Here is a 13319-nt window from a genome sequence, read left to right as displayed (position 1 = left end):
TTTCAGATGCATTCAGAGGCCGATGTACACAATTTATGAGGACGGTATCTTGTATCTCAGCTGTTTTCCGATATGGAACAGGTCGTCGGCGGCTTACAGCGAACAGGCAGATGCCCTGAAACGCACCCCGACACACGCAGTGCTAAAGAATACGAACCGCTCGTTAACGGCTCCATCACTGATTGTTCTAACTTAAAGAGACAGTCAAATCCCCCCCCCCGAAACCCCTCCCTGTAGCTGCAGCTGCCCTTCTCTTCCACAGACTACTGATCTTGCCACTGACTGGCTGTTGGAAGCAGCCAATCAGCATCAGGAAAGTGCTCCCACATGCGCGCACACCCTTGCCCAAATCGTTCCCAGCCCTGGAGGTGCTGAAAAAGGGTATATGGGGGAAGCCACAATCTATTGCCCCCTCCATGGTCCAGTTTTTTGGCTACTTGAAGCAGTCAATCACTGGCAGGAAAGCACTCCCACTGAACTGAACAGGGGCCCTTTCTGCGCATGCGCTCTCATTAGAACCCCTGGAAAGCGGTAAGTAGAGCCCACATGTTCAGAGAGGGGTCCAGCTGATTCTGGGAGCGATTCTGCTTAACCCTTCCACGTAATTGCCAGGTAGGAAAAGGGTTAATTTAAAGGTGATTCTCCTTTATATGCATTATAGAGTCCCTTTAAAGCCACAGACTTTCGCTTTATTTGCCCCCCCATACCTGTTCAGATGAATGGTCAGATGAACTTTGAAAAAATACTTTAAATGTCCGTTCCAGGTTTCTTTCCAGTTCAGCCTCAGCCACTCCCTGCAAAAAAAAAAACAAACAAAGAAAAACATGCGCAACACTGTTAATCCGCGTTATACCGTTTATACTACTATACAGCTTTCGTGTGTCTGGATTTTACAGCTTCAGGGGCTGATTTGTTGTTGCCATAGACACTAAAATAGATTAGAAAAAAACAGATTTGGGGAACTTCAATGCCTATGACGCTCAATGAATGGACTGGCTGAGACTCATGGGTGTAGGAGTTGTGGTTCCAGAAAAGTTTGAGCACGTCCCGTCGGCTAAGCCTGTTTTAAAGTTAAAGCCGCTCGGTGTTATACGGAGTAACGACTTACCGGCTCCTGGAAATAAAGCTGGTAGTCGAAGATCGGGTTGGCTTCGATCTTCTCCCTCACTTTCACTTTGGGGTCAGCGGCGAAGAACGGCGTATTCAGGGAGGCCACCGCCCTGCGGACAACAAAAACGCAACTAATGTCAAACTAACAGTAATTACAAAAAATGATCTCTCACACAGTCTCCCTGCACAATGTCTGATCCAGCACGCAGGAAGTGACATCACATCCATTTCCTGTATGCTGGATCAGTCTGCACAAAGGGAGAAAGCTCCCAAACAGCTTACCTGTGTCTAAGACTGCATATGGAAGCAGTTTGGGGGGTTGGATGGCGCAGGCAAGCAGTTTGGGGGATAGGATGGCGCAGGCAAGCAGTTTGGGGCATAGGATGGCACACAGAACCTGTTTGGGCACAAAGGTGGCACTGTGGTACATATTGATTGGTGAAGTTAGGGGGAGCCCTGTGGTTTCTAGTTACACCCCTGTGCGCGGGAGCCAAGGAATGTTTTCAGAAGGGACAGAGTCCCTCCACTGGGTTTGTCGGCCATTGTCTCCCAAAAAACAGAGATATAATAAATAATAATCGGCAGCTCGCCTCAGAGGGAACACTACCCAGCGCAATCAACATATTTGACAGAAAGGAAAATGCACCGTGGGCTCACCAAACTCTTTCCGGAAAGAAAAGCGCCATGTTCCACACGACGGCACCGCCCCAATCATGGCCGATGAACGCAGCCTGCGAAATACCCTATCAACAAAACACAGAAACCATTTACAGCACCAGACACGCCTCATTCGCCAACTGCAACCGTCTGCGTCCCAGTATAATAAATTGGCAGCAAATCATACTTCCCAACAGTCCCAGTTTAACCGGGACAGTCTCACAGCTGCCCCACTTTTCCCTCTCAGCCTTTAGGCTAAGATGAAGTGAGTGCCTGTGATGGAGGGAAAGCTTGGTCCTCCTGCCATAAGGCCGAGCAGACTCAATGACACCCCTGGCATCGGGGCACTCACCACATGTCTGTGTGTTTGTGAGGGGGCACTCACACGGGTTTGAGGTGAAGAGCACTAGAATTATTATTTTTTGAGCCTCTCCTCCTTTTTTTTGTTATTTCTTCTCTTAATTACGCCATGTCACGGGGCTAACGGTGTGTTATAACACCAACCATTGGCTGGGGCCAGAAACGGCACCTGTACACTATTTGAGTCACTGATTTTTCATCACATGGAAAATGCCACAGTGTACCCGGGTCGCCCGAGGACTCTGTTTTCTGGTGGTGGAAGGGAGTGAGGGTGATTGAAGGAAAAAACAAAAAAAATAATGATTTAAAAAAAATAATAATAATAAATTAGGGTGCAGTTTTAGGGTTTTTAGCTACGAACGGAAAGGAAAATTACACAGGCCACAAACATTATTTTCCGTGGATATAACAGGCACCCCCCCCCACCAAGCTATTATACGCAGAACATGAAAAAACATGAATTGAATAATAAAAAAAGGCAATAAAAATCTGGAAAAAAAAATCTGGAATAGAAATAGTGAAACCGAACAATAACGAGAAATCCTCCGTTCGCAAGAATGATGGCTTTGAGCCTCCGATCTGCTGCTCAGGCGATGAATGCGTTACGGAAAGCTTTACACCGGCGCTGCTTACCAGCTTATCAAGAAACGCCACCAAGTCCTGCGAAGAAAGAAATAACGTGTGTTGGGATGGCTGCGTTTCAGTGCGACGAGGACATCGCGGAAATAAATCCAACTTTACTCTACCTTGCAGATTTCTTCTTGGGAATATTCTTCTATTTCTGCAACAGACAGATGTCCAAGAAAACATTAAATGCAGAAAAAAATATATAAAATAAATAAGAAAAATGAAATATTTATAAAAAAAAAATATATATATATAAATAAAAATAAAAGTATATATGAAATATACAAAGTAAATAGACATGAAGAAAAAATATATACATTTAAGCCTTCTATTACCTGCTGTAGAAGGGGCCTAGTTACAATGGGGGCGGGGGGTTGTAACTACATTTAAAGGTGCCGTTCCACTTACACAAAACATTAAATGCTCCTTAACCTTAGCAGACCTGAGATTTCATTATTTAATAAGCATTTTCAGGTTTAATCACAAAAAATAAAAGTTATTCACTAAAGGAGTTTTCAGACTTGGTGACTTGTAAATGCTAATGAATGAATGAATGAAGCAAATTGTTACATGATAAGTCAATGTTAAGGCGCCGAAACATAAAAACGTGTACATTGGGACACATTTCATGGACGCACCGGCTGGTGAGGAGGAATCTCCGTATCCTTTCATGTCTAAGGCGATGACTCTGTACCCAGCGTCCGCCAGGGCAGGGATCTAACGAAAAAAAGATGAAAGTGATTGAATTTTGGCGAGAAGTAAATGAATGAAACTTTGGGGTGTCACAAACCATAACTATTACATCATTAGCAATGCATGATATTCCAGTTTTGTTAGCCAGCTTACAAGCCACAAACTGTTATGAGTCCCAGGTGGTATATAAGACATTGTGGGGGGCATTAACAACCCCCTGGCATTGAGGAAATATACAAGAACTGCCCCATTTATAGCTGCCGGCTGTCAGAGGGAGCGGGACCTTTAGTCCCACAAAGCGAGGGCCACCCTTGCTCCATTTTTTTGAAAAGTCAAAATCTGCTGCCACAGCAGGGACATATATTTATTCTGACCACGCAAAAATTCAGCAAAACATTTTTATTTACCTGATACCTCCAGGAATACCAGCTCTCCGGGAAGCCGTGACAGAGGCAGATAACGGGCCCATTTCCCATCTCAACAAAATGCAGCTTCACACCAGCCTAAAAAAAAAAAAAGAATTCAAAAAAGTTTGTGCGGTTTATAATAAAAAAATGTTTTCAGACAGCTGCATATCAGCCGTTTATATGACTTCTCTCTCTGTTATCTGATCCCCAATCTACTAACCCCCCCGACTCCTTATCATACTGCCTGTGGGGAACAATAGAATGTCTCAGTCTTAATCACCTAGCTGGACACTCTGACTAATGACTAAAGTCTATGGAGGAACAGACTTCATTAGCATTGCCATAAAGCATCAGCTCAGTGTGGTGTCTGAGCAGGGAGGTCATGCTAATTATCGGGGGGGGGGGGGGTTATATTACTGTATACAGCGCTGGGGGGGTTATATTACTGTATACAGCGCTGGGGGGTTATATTACTGTATAGAGTGCTGGGGGTTTTGCTCTAGAGAAAGACCTTTTGACACACGCCAATTCTCCTATATCGTTCAGGCAGTAAATATATTTAGGTTAAATAACGCTGTATTACTCCGCTGTATCGATTGCTCTGCGTGAGTTCAGTTTCTCCGTAGATCGGGTGCTATTAGGAAAGTGAGATAAATAGAAGCCGTACGGTGAGCGGGACCCCCCCCTTAATTCTTATATTGTTAATTATGTTTTATTGCGCCTTTGACCTAGAGGTGAATTATAACCCGGGGCAATAAAGTCCTGACCCTTTGTTGCGTTTCTGATCAATACGCTGACCACTCAACGGGAAATAACGATCTCTCGCCCCTTTCGTGATATACACCCGGCCCTTTAATGGTATAGAAGATGGTGGGGGGAGGGGAAGCAGGTGGCTTTAAATGGACTTTTAACAGCAGGCCAAAGGTTCACATAGGACCAGGATTCATGTCATAGATCTCTTCTTGGACCTCGTACGCTCTGATTGGTTCATGCAGAGTTCGTCACGGTAAGGCCATGCATAGGGCATTGTATGTGCATTCTGCAGTAAGCGTGTCCATGCGCAGGCAGGTGCCGCAGAAGCCGAGGATGGATGATGAATGTAATTATTGTAGGTTTGTCACTATGTCCCCCAATGCATATGGGGGGGGGGGTTTGTGCAAAAGGGACAACATGAACATTTAAAGGGACTACGCGACTACCATACACGTTATAGAGCATGCGACGGCTTCCCGTCCCTTTAAATGATTTATATAAACTATTGTAACTTTGTATCAGTGATGTTTACATCTTAATGCTCATAAAAACTAAGAGACTGATGAGTCCTCAAGAAAGCGGAAAACCTACAGAAACCCAGACCAAGCTAAGTGATCGGCCCCATCCGGCCCCCGTCTAGTCGCCCGTTTCTCCTGCTGTAAAGACTCAAACCTTAATCAGTCGTTGGTCTCGTCTTAGATTCAGGAGCCGTATGTCTATCCCATGCATGTTTAATCCCCTCACTGTATTGCCCTCTACCACTTCTGCTGGGAGGCTGTTCCACTTATCTATCACTGTCTTAGTAACTTTTTTCCTCCTGTACAGCGGGTATTTGTGGGGTCCGAGCCCCGCCGTGTTCAGCATACGCCCCAACTGTTTAAAGGGACCCTTGATTGCCCCATCACTGTATAGCTGCTGTATAAAAAGTTTTTTAAACATTCCCTGCTGTCCAGGTGAGAAGCGCGTGGGGGGGGCGGCATCCAGCGAGGAAGTAAATTCTTCAGAACTAACTTCATGAGTACAAGAGAATCACAAGCAGGCGAACAGTCACACGGGGCATTCAGATAAATAATAAAATCACTATTTATGAGACACTCCTGTGTCCCAACTGCCCTTTATCACTCCCATCACTCCTGTGTTCCAATGGCCCTTTATCACTCCCATCACTACTGTGTTCCAATTAGGGCTGCAACTAACGATTATTTTAATAATCGATTAATCGGCCGATTATTTTTTCGATTAATCGATTAATCGGATAAAAAAAAACAATATGCAAATTTTTCGTTTATTTAAAAGAATTTAATGAACTGGATGTTAAAAAACAACTTAAAATTTACATTAACATTCTTATTTTGTTATGATGTAATAAAAAACAATATTTTCAAAGTACAAGAACCCAAACACAATATTTATGAAACAAAATAACCCCAAACATTCTGAAAAGAGGTGGACTATTACTGTTCAAGAAACTTTGCCCCAGCACTTTGCACTTTGCACCCAGCACTTTGCACCCAGCACTTTGCACCCAGCACTTTGCACCCAGCACTTTGCACCCAGCCCTGGCACTTTGCACCCAGCACTTTGCACCCAGCACTTTGCCCCAGCCCTGGCACTTTGCATCCAGCACTTTGCACCCAGCATTCAGCACTTTGCCCCAGCACTTTGCACTTTGCACCCAGCACTTTGCACCCAGCACTTTGCACCCAGCACTTTGCACCCAGCACTTTGCACCCAGCACTTTGCACCCAGCCCTGGCACTTTGCACCCAGCCCTGGCACTTTGCACCCAGCACTTTGCACCCAGCACTTTGCCCCAGCCCTGGCACTTTGCATCCAGCACTTTGCACCCAGCATTCAGCACTTTGCACCAGCACTTTGCACTTTGCACCCAGCCCTGGCACTTTGCACCCAGCACTTTGCACCCAGCCCTGGCACTTTGCACCCAGCCCTGGCACTTTGCACCCAGCACTGGCACTTTGCACCCAGCACTTTGCACTGTGCCCCTGCACCCAGTCTCTAACTCTGCCCTGCACCCAGCCCTGCCCCCACATTCTGCCCTGCCCCCACACTCACACTCTGCCCTGCACCCACTCTGCCCTGCACCCACACTCACACCCTGCCCTGCATCCCCACCCCCACTCTGCCCTGCACCCAGTCTCCCACTCTGCTCTGCACCCACACTCACACCCTGCATCCCCACCCCCACTCTGCCCTGCACCCAGTCTCCTGCCCTGCACCCCCCACCCCCACTCTGCCCTGCACCCCCACCCTGCCCTGCACCCCCACCCCCACTCTGCCCTGCACCCACACTCACGAACCGCTCTGTGCGAATGGAGCCACTCGCACAGAGCGAACCGCTCTGTGCGAGTGGCTCTGTGCGATCCGTGCACATAGACATGAAGAATACTTACCTCCGGAACGCGTCACATCCGTCACGTAGCTAAAAGAAGGCGGAGACTGCAGAGCGTGTAGCAGAAGCGGGGAACGCTCGCGGAGGTAAGTAAAAGGAGCCGAGTGCTCCAACAACGAATTGATCACTCGATTAATCGATAACGGAAATCGTTATCGATGATTTCCGTTATCGATTATTATCGATTTTATCGATTCGTTGTTTCAGCTCTAGTTCCAATGGCCCTTTATCACTCCCATCACTCCTGTGTTCCAATGGCCCTTTATCACTCCCATCACTCCTGTGTTCCAATGGCCCTTTATCACTCCCATCACTCCTGTGTTCCAATGGCCCTTTATCACTCCCATCACTCCTGTGCTCCAATGGCCCTTTATCACTCCCATCACTCCTGCGCTCCAATGGCCCTTTATCACTCCCATCACTCCTGTGTTCCAACGGCCCTTTATCACTCCCATGACTCCTGCGTTCCAATGGCACGTTGTGTTCGCTGATCCAAGTTTAAGTATAAAAGGCTAATTGATGGACTTTTGTTATTATGTTACAGCCAGAAATGTCATTGTTTTCCAGGAAAGCAGCCGAGTGACCCCAAACTTTTGAATATAAAATCTTACCTTTACAGTAACAAATCCGTGCGTTACGGTGTGAGGATCGGCCGGCGTTGGCACGAGTTCCTCAGTTTCCAGAATCTAAAATGAAGTACATCGTTACACGTCGGCTGTTTCTTCAAAGGCTTCTGAGACTCTCTGGCATTAAAAATGATTTTTCCTTCCCTCCAGTAACACGCAGGACACCCCCCCCCCAATTAATGTGATGTGATGTATTGTAGCCTTGCGTGTAGCCTTTATCCCATATGAAATAAACATGTTCCATGAGGATACAGCAACCATGGGCCCGGGAATCGATTTAAAATAAAACTAGCATGACGTTAACACGCTTTTTCAACACAAAGAAGGTAGGACATCTGATTAGAGGCTACTAAACTGTGATCAGAGGCTATTTCTGTATTAAATGAGATATTATTCATTTAACCCAACATTCAACCTAAGATCACGTCTAGCCGAGAAGCCCTGGATAGTTTTGGCAGAAAAGACGCTCAGTTTGAATTATCCAGTCCCAGTGAATTAACAGAATACCCAAGAGTGGAGCACAGAAAGGATCTAGTCATGGTGAAAATACCACTTAATGTCCTTGTTACCCCTAGTGTCTATATTTGGAATTGCAGGTAACAAAGCACCCCAGAGACCAGTTGCCCCCTATTACCCCAATGTTTCTACCTGAGGTGGGTCCTTGTGTGTATATTTAAATAATTAAGCGGCACGTCATTGGTTACCTGGACCCCCGTCAGATCCTGTAACTCCTTCAGCGCCGTGTCTGTGTCCCTGACCAGCACGGTAGAGATTCCCAGTTCACGAGCTGGCTTCAGGTTGGCACCGATGTCATCGAGGAAAACGGTCTGAAAACAGACAAAAAAGATGAAGACATGGAACTAAAAAGTTGAATTTTAAAAAAGGGACATTCTATAGGAATTCTATAGGAGCCGACCTCGCTGGGCTGGGCCTGCAGCCGGTTCAGAGCGTACTCGTAGATCCGGGTCTCGGGCTTCCTCATCCCAACGCGGCAGGACTCGATGACCAGATCGAAGTGACGACTCAGGGAGGACAGCATCTGGGCCGAGAGGCTGCGGCTGGCGCCGTCATCAACCCAGTTGTTTGTGAGCACGCAGGTCTTAATACCTAGAGGGGCGCAAAAACCAAACGCGTTCACCGATAGCGCGACAACGTCCACCGCGAGCGGAGGTAACCCTGACAACCATATCAGCCTCAAAAATACACAATACTAGTGTTTTAGATCGTAAGCTCACAGGGCCAGGGCCGTCTTCTCCTTCTGCACCAGTACGTCTTATATGTTTATTTAAATGGTTAATATATTGCTGATCGAATCTGCTATTACGAATACTCATGCCTGGGAACTCTGTGGAGTTTGACTCGGGGTCTACGGGTGAAGCCCCCGTTTCTCTGGGTCTCCAGGTCAGATTCTTCTTTCTCCCGGCAGGAGAGTGGTGTGAGACCACACCCATTCCCCGCCCATTTAACCCACCCACCCGACCCAATTCCCTCCCATTACCGCTCCAGCTCGACAAAGCCTGCGGACGGGGGGGCCTGTGCAGACCCCCAGGCACATGTGCGGAAAGCGCTCCCATTTGTTTAGATTGAAGCGTTGTAGAAGCAGCAACTTCATTTAATACCCCAAGTACCCCTCTTGCTTCGAATGCAGATTTATTGGGGAGAGGGAGGGGGGAGAAAGGATGCAGGTGAAGCAGCATATCCCGCGGCCGCTCTCCCTTACCATGCTTCCGAAGGGCCACGGCTGCTTTCAGCATGGGTTTATTTATCCCGCCGGTTTCATACAAGTTACGGAAGGCCTGTTCCAGCGAGAAGGATTCCGGAAGGGAGACCCCCGAGTCTTCGGCGCAGGCTCTGCATTCCTTATTTAATTCTGTAATCAACTAAAAAACAGCGAGGAATTATAAACATATTCAGGAGGATAATAAGAAATTAAAATCTGAAATTATATTTTACATAAGTGATAAAAAGAAAATGTAAAAATCCGAAAATAAATCAAATGCAAATCTAGAAGAAAAAAAAAGAAAAAAAATTAAAATGCGCTTAGATTTTTTTTTTTTAATTATTCATTCAGCTCTTTGGCATAGTTGACGGGGAGTCCGTCCTGCAGGAAGGGCTGCCCGGGATCTGTATAATGTATAGGTGCGGGAAGGCGTCTGATTCACCTATACATCATAAATGGCCAGCTCAGCGGTACCTGCAGGGGGAAACCCCATCTGTTCAGAGAAGCTTACAATCTATCCCGCATCCTGATGTCCGGCAACTCGCTACAATCAACTCATCCTCACCAAAGCAACCCCTCTCCTTCTGTCTCACTCTCTCCCATTAGATCGTAAGCTCACGGGATCAGGGCTCTTTTTGTACCGGTACGTCTCAACGTGTGACTCTTAGTTTTAATAATTCTGTATCCCGTGTTGTAATCGCTCTACGGGATATAAACGTTACGGAAAGTCACGGGATTTATGGGGATCGGGGCGTTTAGAGATTAACATCGCCTGCCGATTCACGGGCTGCGTTTCAATTGCGGGCGTTTGAGTACTCGGGGAAGTTACAGACGAACGAAGGTTCCTGTATCACCTGCGACAAAGGGATCTCTCCCCGTTCAGCCTGCGCGAAACATCCGTCCGCTCCGCTCTGCGTAAACACCTTCCGCAGAAATCCACTGTAACACAAAGGGTTAAAACGTTACAAAAAGACAATTGGCTGGAGGGCATTCATTCTATTAAAACGCCTATCAGGCATATCAGGGAGGCGCAGTGGCATTTAGAGGGTTAAAAGGCATATCAGGGAGGCGCAGTGGCAATTAGAGGGTTAAAAGGCATATCAGGGAGGCACAGTGGCATTTAGAGGGTTAAAAGGCATATCATGGGGCACTGTGGCATATAGGGGGTATAAGGCATTTCTGGGGCAGATGTGCATAACTGGGGGGACAGGTTGGAAAATAGAAGGAAATAAAACCAAAATATTTTTCTCAATCATAGCTTTTATAAAAAAATAGTTTACATGAATTAACATTTACTGGTAAAACTTTTTTCCTATGGGGTCGTCTTATATTCAGGCTCTTTTTTCCTAAATTAATATTCAGATTTTTTTTGGGGGGGGGGGGTCGTCTTATAATCAAGCAAATACGGTATTTTGTGGCATCGAGTCCGGAGCGCTGTCATCTTATTTTCATGTAACTGTATATTTCTTACAGACACATTTTCTATAATATATATATAATGTATATTAGTACGAGTTTTATTTTGGGACCTCAAAACGTCCCTCATGCTTATGGACAGTAACTTTCCTCCGTTTTCCATGTTGTGTTGGTGCTTGGAAGCTATGTGGGATTATAAGCATGGTAGATGAGTGGAACAGCCTCCCAGCAGAGGTGGTAGAGGGTAATACAGTGAGGGTATTAAACATGCATGGGATAGACATACGGCTCCTGAATCTAAGACGAGACCAACGACTCATTAAGGTTTGAGTCTTTACAGGAGGAGGAACGGGCGACTAGACGGGGGCCGGATGGGGCCGATCTGCCAGAGACTGTAAGTTTGCTCTGAATGTTGCCCAATATCTCGGGGAGAGACGAGGAGCGGCAGGAATGGGCGGCTGGGCGGCGGATGCAGACGGATTCCAGGCCGGGGTCAGATGGTGAAAGGTCAGTCATTTATATTTACCAAAGTATTGCATCAAAGTTTGTTCAAAGGTTGCGTGCAGATTATCAGTGAACAGACGCCCCGGACGGACCTGCGCGACTCCCCAGCATCTTCATTTATTCTAATAAAAAGATAACTTAACCCGACCAACGCGTTTATCGGAGACAGACCGCGGGGAGGAATAAAACATTTACATTCCTTAAACACTAATAACTGCGTGATTGCCAAAAAAAAAAAACTTTAATGAAAGGATAAAGGAAATACGTTTTTCAGCTCCCTAAATCCCCACAAATAAAATTATTTTCTCCTATATTTTATTATTTGCACCAAATTAACATATTATTGGGTTGTTGTTTTTTTTTAGTTTGTTAGTTTTTACCCCATAATATAATGTTTTCAGGCAGCTGCACATTACATTAGCATGAGTTCTCGCTCTGTTATCTGATCCCCTAAACACCGCGACTCCTAGAATGGCTCAGTCTTAACCACCCAGCCAGACTCTCACTAATGAAAGTCTATGGAGGAACGGACTTCATTAGCATCGCCATAAAGCATCAGCTCAGTGTGGTGTTTGACCCGGGAAAGTCACCCAAAATATCACATGACTGACAGCAACGGCAGCTACTGGAACAAAATGAGAAAGCCAGGATTTGCCCTATATTACCGTATACAGCGCTGGGGGGGGTTGTATTACCGTATACAGCGCTGGGGGGGGTTGTATTACCGTATACAGCGCTGGGGGGGTTGTATTACCGTAAACAGCGCTGGGGGGGTTTGTATTACCGTAAACAGCGCTGGGGGGGGTTGTATTACCGTATACAGCGCTGGGGGGGGTTGTATCACCGTATACAGCACTGGGGGGGGTTATACCACTGTATACAGCGCTGGGGGGGGTTGTATCACCGTATACAGCACTGGGGGGGGTTATATTACTGTATACAGCGCTGGGGGGTTATATTACTGTATACAGCGCTGGGGGGTATATTACTGTATACAGCGCTGGGGGGTTATATTACTGTATACAGCGCTGGGGGGGTTATATCACTGTATACAGCACTGGGGGTTATATTACTGTATACAGCGCTGGGGAGTTATATCACTGTATACAGCGCTGGGGTTTCAGATAATAAATCAGTGTGATATTCTTGGTATTTGATGTCTTTTATTACGCATTGTGTATTAAATAAGTTGAGTGACACATTAACGATTCTGACAGGACAGTCAACCCAAAAGTAGGGACTACCGATGAGAGCCTATGACAGCTGGCAGGTGTTGTATGGGGTTTAAGAGATTTTACACGTCAGTAAGCCTGCGGCTATTGGGACAACAAACAAGTTCAACAATAAAATGCAGCACTGTGATGACGTCATTACCCCGCCTAAGACCTAAACTTTCCAGCAGTGCTACAGAACTTCTGGGGATGATGGGCATTGAAGTCCCACTGCAGTGGCCCGGGCATTGACCCCTCCTCCCAAATCTGACAGCGTCCAGCATGTTTCAGCAACCCATAGCCCCAGCATAACTACAACCCCCATGACCCTCTACGGCTGCCCAATGAGCACTCTAGGGTCTAACTTTCGGATGGGTTATGGGAGTTGTAGTCCAGCTGGCAGGCGGACCCCCGTGTGCTGCGCTTGTACCTGGGGAGGTATAGAGTCTCTTCCAGCCGCTGGAAAACCGCCTGCATCCCGGGGGTCAGCAGCACCCCGCCCAGGTCAAACAGCACCAAGCGCTTCCCCGCCATCCTACCGCCACAGCGACCCGCAGACCGACTGCCCGGCCCGACAGACTGACAGCCTTGGCCCCGCCCAGTGTCACCTGGACACACCCTCGTCCCCAGCGTCCTGTCAGAATCCGTCCGTCTGACAGTGGGCGTTGTGTTATAGGATTATTATGGGGACAGTGGGCGGAGTTTAAGGTGCGACTTAGAGGGCAACAGTGAGGCTGGAGATCGTCCTGATCCCTGCAAGGGGCAAATACCTTGTCTGGGGGGAATCTGTATCAGTGGCCGTGGGGTGACAAACTTCTTACACCCC

At 46.9% G+C, this 13319-nt stretch overlaps 1 protein-coding gene across 1 annotated transcript in view; it reads right to left on the bottom strand.

Annotated features, from left to right (window-relative positions):
• The window catches only part of EPHX2 (epoxide hydrolase 2), a 28812-nt gene extending 15729 nt beyond the window's left edge, over window positions 1-13083 (bottom strand). Inside the window, exons 1-13 of the mRNA XM_053460739.1 lie at window positions 12924-13083; window positions 10217-10301; window positions 9363-9522; window positions 8559-8749; window positions 8347-8469; window positions 7628-7702; window positions 3855-3950; window positions 3393-3471; window positions 2874-2908; window positions 2761-2787; window positions 1768-1853; window positions 1109-1220; window positions 708-794 (exon numbers count right to left, since the gene is read on the bottom strand). Of these exons, the coding sequence (XP_053316714.1) occupies window positions 708-794; window positions 1109-1220; window positions 1768-1853; window positions 2761-2787; window positions 2874-2908; window positions 3393-3471; window positions 3855-3950; window positions 7628-7702; window positions 8347-8469; window positions 8559-8749; window positions 9363-9522; window positions 10217-10301; window positions 12924-13027 (1260 nt within the window). The 5' untranslated portion in view covers window positions 13028-13083. The remainder of the gene's footprint in view (window positions 1-707; window positions 795-1108; window positions 1221-1767; window positions 1854-2760; window positions 2788-2873; window positions 2909-3392; window positions 3472-3854; window positions 3951-7627; window positions 7703-8346; window positions 8470-8558; window positions 8750-9362; window positions 9523-10216; window positions 10302-12923) is intronic.
• Window positions 13084-13319: the final 236 nt, after the last annotated feature.

The sequence above is a fragment of the Spea bombifrons genome, chromosome 3 (assembly GCF_027358695.1).
Source record: "Spea bombifrons isolate aSpeBom1 chromosome 3, aSpeBom1.2.pri, whole genome shotgun sequence".
Lineage (NCBI taxonomy): Eukaryota > Metazoa > Chordata > Amphibia > Anura > Pelobatidae > Spea > Spea bombifrons.
Note: the sequence above shows the minus strand (reverse complement) of the source record. Positions and strands in the feature narration are given on the sequence as shown.